The 9,868-nt window shown below is 38.1% G+C and overlaps 1 protein-coding gene across 1 annotated transcript; it reads right to left on the bottom strand.

Moving 5' to 3' along the window:
* Positions 1-78: 78 nt before the first annotated feature.
* Positions 79-9,477, bottom strand: LOC118321174 (very long-chain acyl-CoA synthetase-like). Its single transcript, XM_035652396.1, has 10 exons — positions 8,948-9,477; positions 7,696-7,905; positions 7,421-7,579; positions 5,159-5,283; positions 3,696-3,890; positions 2,476-2,566; positions 2,056-2,254; positions 1,423-1,520; positions 1,155-1,285; positions 79-981 (listed from the first exon to the last, which is right to left on the bottom strand). The coding sequence occupies exons 1-10, from the start codon at positions 9,429-9,431 to the stop codon at positions 805-807; spliced, it is 1,869 nt and encodes a 622-aa protein (XP_035508289.1). The 5' UTR covers positions 9,432-9,477; the 3' UTR covers positions 79-804.
* Positions 9,478-9,868: the final 391 nt, after the last annotated feature.

The following is a 9,868-nucleotide window of genomic DNA, read 5'->3' on the forward strand; positions in this document are numbered from 1 at the left end:
ATGTTCTGAGTTTGGTGTGGAAAATGCCAGGCCTTATCGCCCAACATCAGTACCCAACCTGAATGGGAATGCCTGCAGCCATGTTCAGTCTTGCAGAAACCTTCCCAGAAGAGTGGAGGCTCTTGTAGAAGTACATTAATAGCCATGGTTTTGGAACAAGTGTGGGTGGAATTGTCAAATGTCCCCACTGATTTGTTCAACATGTATATCCCAACTACACTGAGGACAGAAACTCTGGTAGCAAGTGACTTGTCTCCATCTTGTGGTTAGTCAGAACTAAAATTTGTTTTTGCATTGTTGTAACTGTGAGGAGTGAAAGCAGACATACACATGAAAAGTTTTAGGGAATTTATAGATATTTGCATAAATATAAATATAAAATTTATATTAGGTCCCAATCTACATTTTTTTGTTACTATTAAACCATTACATGCTAGTCATGTCTTTCCTAAAAATAAAGTAACACTTCTCAACACCATTATAAGACTTAAGTAAAAGCAGCAGTCCTCATGCTGGAAAACTGTCATCATGCTAGTAAATATACTATTTATATTATTATTTGCTAGTATATCATTTATGTTATCTGCCTCCACTTAGAAATTAATCCTTACTTATACATTCCTACACTTCTGATTCCCATCTACTGCTTTAAATAAATGAGTTCAGGTCTTCATATTACTTTACAACACACAAATGATATCACTGATATCATTTTTGTAGTCAGTATCAGTATTAGAAAAAAGATTTGTTCAGCCATTGAGCTGGAAGTTCGTTATTATAAGTATCAATGCAGCCACTAAGCGCTCATAATTTGATATTTCCTGATATGATGCTTCTGTAGACCTGAGCTGTCAGCGGTATGTAACTCTTCTCATGATCATCAAGGATGTAAAGAGGGTCCTGGATACGTCCTGGGTCAAAACTCTCCTCCACTAACTTCACCTTCATTTGCTTGAACGTTCCTGTCACCTCCACAGCATTCTAGATGAGCAAAAAGTAGAAAATACTCAGTATCAATATATCATCATCAAACACAATGAGACAATGCATTGTCCAATATTGGCAAAGTGGCATAAACACTGATCACAATCATTGTTTTTTTTTGGTTTTTTAACACAACAATGCAATAAAGTATGTTTGAAATAAAAAAATACCTGTATCCTTATAAAGCGAGGTCTGGCATACGAGGGCAGGTAGTTAACCACATGGTTATATATTTTACTTCCATCAAACTGGGCACCTTCATTCACAGTAATAGCTGCCATTCCTATCCGCCCCTCATGCCCTGCCAAACAATAGAAACAGACAAAGCACTTGTTTTCATTAACTAATTCATAACCATATCAATGTCTCTTAAGCCGTCTGTCATTTGGAAGTCATGATATTCTCATTAAACATACTGTGAGCTAAAATGACCATCACCTGGAACTTGGACTCCATAAACGTTGGCTTCTTTCAGACAATCATTGATGGTCAGGATGTCAGACACCTCTGTTGTGGCCACATTCTCCCCTTTCCACCTGAAGGCTCAAACAAGTTACAACTTTCAATTTGGTTTTGTTTGGCAACGGCTCATGACTGAGCAACAAATAAAAACAAATGTTTGCCTAGAACTTCACAACTTTTCCAAAGAAACCTGATACACAACATCTTTGCTGCTGAAAAAATGCACCCAGTGGTCAATAGAAAATGTATTAAGTTAGTTTTTAGTAGAAAGAGCAACAATAACAATTGTGGATTGTCTCTCAAATAGCAAAAAGCAATTTGTGAGAATGTAAAGGGAAACACAAGTGCATTACCAGAGAACCATATAACCCTTTTGTTTTATCTTTTATTTAAGCAGAATAATAAAAAAAATTCAAAAATTCTACAAAAAGTGGCATCTCTCTTCAACCAGTGGCAGGTTAATTAACCAAACTATACTGAATCTATCCTACAATACATTCTTTAACTGACCATTTTCCTTGTTATTCTTTTCACCTTTAACAGTAAAGCATCAGTGACCCTGTGATATATCGCTGTATGACTATAAACTATAAACAATTTCTTCTGTACCTGAATGTGTCACCTACACGATCCTGAAAGTAAATGAAGTTGTCATGATCAATCCTCATTAGGTCTCCGCTGTTGAAGTAAAGATCTCCCATCTTGAGAACATTACGAATTCTTTTCCTCTCCGTTTGTTCTTCATTCTGGGCGTAACCGACAAAAGGAGCAATGTCTGTGATCTTTGACACCAGCAGTCCTGTTTCGCCTTAAAAAAAAAACAAGAGACATGTCTTTTACTGCCATTGTCTATCAATGGACTACTTGCCTCATCTATAGGGTCCTAACTTGGTTGGGAAATAGTCCCTGCCTGCAAGATCTAGATGTAATAAAATAATCAAAACACCTACATCTAGTGTATAGAGTCGAGGTTAAAAGTCTGAGATACAGCAGTCTAATTTATATTAACATTTGCATACGTTTCTTCACCTTTGGAGGACTCCACACAGCGGCCGTTAGCGCCTCGAACTGGTTCATCCCGCTCTGTGTCATACTTAATCAGAGTGTAGGGAAACAGCGCCTACAGGAGGAAGTAAAGACATTGCATTATGTGCCCAATACACCATATACCAACAGCTAAATAAATCACAGTGGTGGAGGACATTTATTCAAATACCAAAGTACAAATTTTAGATACTCGTACTTTACTTGAGTATGTCCATTTTATGTAAAGGAATCAGTCATTTCCATGTTTTCCATTCATTGTCTATATCAGTGGTTCTCAACCTTGTTAGAGTTGGGACACCCCAGAAAATTCAGGTTGGTGTTCGCGACTCCCAACAACCCCTGAAGTGTAACAAATGAAATACCATTGCTTTGCCCACAGACAGGACAACAACTAATTTGTGTTTTTAGATTTATTGAAATAACGACACCTTCAGAGTCAACAGTCAACATGTCTGCTTTAGGCCTAAAAGCACAATAATAGATCATGAGATAACTGGGCCTGTTAACATATATAAAAACAGAATATATATAGTATACGGTGTTTCTGAGTTCTTGCCCCCTGTGTTGAATGTCATTAAAGCTGAGAGCTGCTTCCTCTCTCTCATTCTGTGCTGCTTGCCACAATATGTTATTTTAGTCTCCACAACCACTTGGCGACCCCTGGAAATTATCTCAGGTTGAGAACTACTGGTCTATGCAATGCATTCTGGTAGCACCACAACGAGTTCAGAGGGGCCGTGTAGGGGCTTGTGTGTTACAGTCTCCATCCTGTGGTGTTCAGTGGATGAGGCACTGAAAGACTACACTCAGTGTTTTTGTTTTCATTCAATTAATTTCAGCGCATTCACTTGGAACAGTGAATAGTTTCACTGGAACTACTTAGTAGGTGTCCTACATAGACGCTTCTACCGTGGTCTGGATGAATACTAATTTCCGATTGGCTGCAGGGAGTCCATTAATTCCTGCTATACTCCACTACATCTCAGAGGCAAACTTTTTTTAATAATATTTTTATTACTTACATTTTACTCCATTACATCACTACAACATATAGTACAGTACATATAGTGAGTGGAACTGTAAGACCTTGAGAAGCAGTCGAAAACTCTGAAAATGATAATAAGTTACACTTACTTTTACACACACAGTAATACATTGGCTGTAATAATAACAGAAACGTTTTTTTTTAAACTTTTTCTCACCTGATGCAAAAAGTTGACTCGTCCGATAGCTCCAACTTTCCCTGCATAGTTGACAAATCCCACATTTCCTTCAGTGGAGGCGTAAAACTCCTTCACCTGAATGTTCCCAAAGCGATTGAGAAACTCTCTCCATATCTCTGCTCGGACACCGTTGCCAATGGCCAGTCTTACTTTATGGTCCTTGTCATTTTCTCTCTGCATTTTTGGATAAAAATAAACAATGAGCAAGCATTTTGCCAGAAATAAATGCTTTAAAAAGTAAACTACTTGAATCAACTTACTGTAAAATCGTTTATCAAAGACAGAAGAAAATAGTGTTGATGGGGGAAAAAGGTGTATAAAGTGTGAGACTGCACTTCTTTTAAAACACACACATATGTGAACTCATATGCTTTATAATAAAGACACAACAGTCATTCTCACCATGTATGCCTAATCTATGTCTATATGTAAGAATTTGACATTAGAAACCAGTTCACAGTAGAAAAACACAACCACCTCTCTAAAAACCAAACAAATACTGTTTGAGAAATACCATTCACTGTAATAAATGTGACCCCAAAGTCACATACTAGTCCAGAGAGATTTGGCTTCCAAGTTACTTGATATGGTCTTCCTAAGTAAAGGCCAGCATCTATTCCTAGAGGTGACCAGATACAGACAAACCACCTCCTCTTACTGCTGCCTACAGGGTCACGCAGTAACATGAGACTGCGCTTCATGTGATGCAATGAGATACTCTGAATGGCCATACATGTAAGCAGAATATTTACTCCTAAATACAGCAGATACACCTTCAAGAGATCTCAAAAGTATGCAATTATTCTAATACTTTAAAAATGTGTATTTAGCACATCAGAAATTTATATTTTCATGTATTCATAATGTTTCATACTGTAAAATCCTTACAGATAATGACGCAGAAGGATGGAACCCGATAGTTGAGATTTAATGATTTCTATTTTGGTAAGCCAGCTGTGCTGTGCTGTGGGAATGTACAGATTTGGAAAGTTAATCTCTGACTAGATCTGACTCAATGGTAGCTTGCTGCAGCCGGTTCACAGCGCTCTGTCTCTGCAGATGTCTCAAGTGAAGGAGTTTTTACAGAGGTTAAGATGGTAGAGAGGAGGCACGGTGCCCACAGAGCCCTGCCAAAGATCCTGTATGAGCTTGTTTGAGTTGCAATCACTGTAGTAATTGAGGGGATCAGCTTAACATTCAGCCAATCCTAAAAGAATACCACTAGTTTGACTTGAGAGTTTTTAACTATCACATGATCAAGACACTGCTGCAGAGGATTTTCTGAGAAAGAAAGAGTTTGACTTTATTTTTTATCTGCAAAAGAAATATTTTTTATACTTAGTGATGCTGAAATATTGTAATACTGCTTAGCTTTCAGTTTTGAGCTCTGCATGGCTGAACAACACTGTGTGAAAAGGTGGAAACAATAAAAATCACTTTACCCTTGGTGTACTACAGAGGTAACGCATCACCTCTCCTATGTACTGGACAACAGTCACACTGTTTTTCCGGCAGTCATCCCAAAACTGAGAGGCAGAAAACTTCCTCTTCAGAATGATAGTTGACCCTTCAAAATAAGACAGCAAAAAAAAAACATTTGATCATAGACTAAACGGCATAGAAATGTGATGATCTAGAGTAAATGTTTTTGGCTTTCAATTCAGCAAGTTGTGCTGTTTAACTTTAGATATTCAGTTATAAAGATACAGTTAATGTCATTTTAAACAAAGACATTATGTCAATTATGGGATATTCATCTACATGTTTAATGTGTTGACCCATAACTTTCAGGTGTCCATTTATTTCAATTGATCTACAAACACTATATTTATATTTTGAATTTACTGAATTAAAGATCAATTACCGGACTTAACATATTTCCAAACTCTTTCCAACAGTATTTAACTGTATGCCATTTAAGTGGCTGTAATTGTTATGGGTCAGTGTTGGATATTTCCTGATGGGCTGCTTATCCCGATATATAATAGTGGTGTGAACTTTAGCCTATTTAGAAAAAAGCTGTTAGAGTGCAGGAGTAATCTGGTTTTGGTTGACCCAGCTCTGTTCAGATTACTGGTTCACAGTGACAAAAGACTCTTTCATTTAGTTTCCCATGGGCAGGAATACCAGAGGGAGAAGGAGCAGCAGGGGCATCACTTTTCAATTTACAATGTTGCAGCAATCACTTCATATTTATCATGTGTGAGAACCTTATGAAGTTCTTATAATACATTGCCACTTTCATGAATTAGCATAATCTTCATGTGGCGCATGAGCCAATTACTTGCCCTCCATTGCAGAGATCTAAGGTTCTGTTGATTCCTCTGGCAACAAATAAAATCAGTTGTTCATGATCGCCGGTGAAAAGCCAGTAAGGCACTGTATACTTGTCACTGCATTTTTCAGGATCAATAATCATAGTAAAATGATTAAGAGCTGCTTTGGATCCAGCCTGATTAATGATTATATGTTTACTTTTACAGCTTTGTTTTCAGCATTTTAACAATGCATTGTTCTGTGGTGTCTGTAGATAAAAACAGCTCCTTCTAAACACAACTATTCCTATTTTCAGGTGATTGTACACTAATGAAAACATGTGAATATTATATTCCACTTCTGCCAAAAAGCATCCCAAATGTTATAAACTGGACCTTTAAATCGATTTTTCAATGGTTTATTGAGCTTTCTCAAACCCTAAAAAAACAATGAATCCATCAGTGTATGTAAAGATGTCAGGAATGTACAATGACAAACTAAACCTGTGTGGGAGATGACTGTTCTAGATGGAATAATCAGTGTATTGAGCTTGGGTTAGGGGTTAGTGATTTATATGGTATGAGGAAGTCTGATAACAATCTGTTGACAGTCACACTGTGACACATGTGATTTACAGTGGTACTGTTAGGGGGTCCCCAAGTGTTTTTGTGTATACTTGAGGTTATATAAGGTAAATCATTCTGAAAGTCTGCGAGAGAACAACCATGCTGAGGTCTTCTCTTCATGCTGCATGAAGTAAAGAGACTTGATTAATCACATCAGGTTTGTAATTCTTTTAGAGAACTAGCAACGCTCAATATTTTGGAAGAATTTCTCCTACACCTGGATCTGCCATACATTTCCCATCACATATCTACTTAGATTTCGTGCAACAGCCACTGTCAGCACTCTTTTTTTCACAATGTACAATTTTTACAGCTTTTGTTTGGTTTTCTGGAAGTTTTGTTTGGTTCATCGTACAAAAATGTTACCTGTGACCTGTTTGTTTACCCACTAGGATGGATATTGGGACCTGTAACTAATAAAAATAAAAAAAATCACTTGCACTTACATCTTGCTGTGTTGCAGTCTGATTTGAATATACAACAGTTTGGCCTGAACTGAATAACTCCAGTCTTAGTACAGTTATTTGGTTTTTGGCACCCTTGCAACACAGCTGTCTCATCTCTGTTGAGGCCAACAGTGGCTTTAGCAGTAACAAGGACTGCTGTACACAGCAAATTGGGCATTTCAAATTAGGGGACGAATGGAAGAAAATAAAAAAATGCATATTTTTCAGTTATTTAACCAAGCCTGAAATTTATATAACAACCTAGTTACTCATTGTTAGGTCAGTAAAGTGTTCATCAGTCAGCAAGGAATTTCAAACAAGTCTTATTTGTTTCACATTCTGGTGTGAAGTTACAACTACATCTCAATGGTCTTACCTGTCTCAATGGAGCCAATAAAGCCTATAATAAATCCAGCTGTGTGGTATAGAGGCAGGTTGACGTAGATGACATCACTGGCCGTTACACCGTTTGAAGATAAAACAGCGAGAGCTGTTAGGAGGCGGTTCTGACTGACCACAGCTGCCTTAGGTAGACCTGAAATACAACAAGACACAGCGACAACCCTTAAAGCTTGAAGAAGGCCTGATATATGTTGTTGTGGGAACAGATCATCACATGAAACAAACAGACCAAAGCAGCCACTCCAATACCTGTAGTTCCAGAGGTGTAAATATAAACTGCAGGGCTTTTGAAAGTGATGTGTGATCTGAGGGATCGAGGAAGCGGGGAGTCCGATGCCTCGTCCACTTTGTCGGAGAAACTCTCGATTCCAGGTGTGTCACAGTGTTTGGTCATCAGAAGGACGGTGACGCCCTGCTCTGTCAGTGTGGGCAGCACATCCTCCACTGCTTCCTTTAGCTCTGGAAATGGACAGCACAATCATAACCACTGGATACCAGTTTTACATTAATATACAGACTTGCCTAGATACTTGCCCAATATTAGCAGTGAAATATGCAACTTTACGGAAAACAGACCCATGCTTAAAGGACCAATGTGTAGGATTTATTGGCATCTAGCTGTGAAATAGCAACTAACTGAACACTGCTCACATTTGTATTTGACGACGTGGGAGTGAAAACAGACTACAGTGGCTGCGCAACTCACAAAAAACATGAAAGGCCCTCTCTACAACCTACAGTAGAAACATGGCAGTATAACATGGCGAACTGCATGGAAAGCGACCCGCAGTATGCGTAGATAAAAACGTTTCATTCTAAATGCAGCCATTGAATATGATATTGCATCTGTGCCAATAGATCCTCCTAAATGTTACACATTGGATATTTAAAGCCTGATGAAAGCCAACCACAACCTGAGAATCACCCGAGTACGTAGGCTGGAGGAGAGACAGTGGAGACGAGGACGATGTGCACTGCAGTATTTTTTAAGGACAGAAACACTGACTTGGTTTCAGTTGAAATTCTGTGCCTGAATACATTTCTTGAACAGAAACAGAAGCTTGAAATTGGTCTTCAACCAGATATAAAATCATTCTAGACCAATATTTAAATAGTAAATAATCTTAGTAAGTCATCATCATTTAATAATTAAAGCCCCTTCCCCTCCACATGACTTTGTTAACTCAATCTGGCAGAGGTCCATTTAATACAACTCCCCAAGTCCTCTCTTTACATCTCTCATGAAATATCAACTGTATACCAGTCTCTTGGCCCACTGTGATGGAAATACATCACCTAAACTAACACATACATGACAATTTAAATCTCTCTATTCTATTTCTTTATTATTTTATAAGTAAACTTTTATCTTTTCCTCTGAAAACAGCTTGAGCCATCAGAAATGAGGTTAAATTGAATCCATAAATAATTTAGTTTCACAGAAACTAAGTAAAGTACTTTAAGTAAAGTTTTGCTCTAATCCACAAGCACAGACGCATACCTGGGGCAGCTATCAACACTTTGGCCCTGCAGCAGTTGAAGCAGTGCAGCAGAGACTTGTTGCGAATGTTGTGATTGAGAAGAGCCACAGGAGAGCCTAATTTAGCCAAAGCCAGCCAGGTAAACATGAAGGCGGGTTCATTCCCCATGAAAAGTGCGACTGTGTCACCAACTTTATACCCAGGGTGAGACTGGAGCGCGTTGGCTGTTTTGTTACTCCTCTTATCTGTGTATTTGTACGAGTATCCTTCATTTTCAAACACAATGAACAGCTTGTCCGGATGCGCAGCGGTCTGCTCCAAGAAACGGTCCAAAACAAAGAAGAGAGGTCTCCTTCTTCGCCTCGAAACAAACCTCACTAAAATCCGCAGAAGATCCGTGCAATACAGCATATCCACCCAGATATAAGGGCAAAAAGTTTTGAGTGCGAATGGTATGATTAGGATACTTGCTAAAAGGATTGAAAGTAAATACATCTCCATCATGTTTTTCTCGTTCAAAAGCCACAGGTCCTGTAAAAAAAAAAAAAAAGAAAGAAAAAAAGAAAAAGAACAGCCCCTGTGGCAAAATGGGGAATGTTGCAAATAAGGACTTAGTTCAGGGGGGCGGGGCATTTTTCTCAAAATGTAAGTTATATTCATAGGAAATGTATATGAGAATCATTTTGAATCCTGATGTTTGAATAGATTATTGCTCAGCAGCACTTTGCTACTTTCATTGCAAAAAAAGGAGAGAAAAAGTGGTCTTGAAAGGTTTCTCTGACAGAACTGAGCAAGAGTTACTTAAAGAGCAACAACGTTAAAAGGATGCTTCACTATATAGTTCACATTAAAGTCAGTGCTAGGGTCAGCTGAAAGAGGCTGTTGTGGATTATTTCATATATATATATATACATATATACATATATACATATACATATATA

This window comes from Morone saxatilis, unplaced genomic scaffold (assembly GCF_004916995.1).
Source record: "Morone saxatilis isolate NCDOM2014 unplaced genomic scaffold, NCSU_SB_2.0 Contig11, whole genome shotgun sequence".
In the NCBI taxonomy this organism is placed as follows: domain Eukaryota; kingdom Metazoa; phylum Chordata; class Actinopteri; family Moronidae; genus Morone; species Morone saxatilis.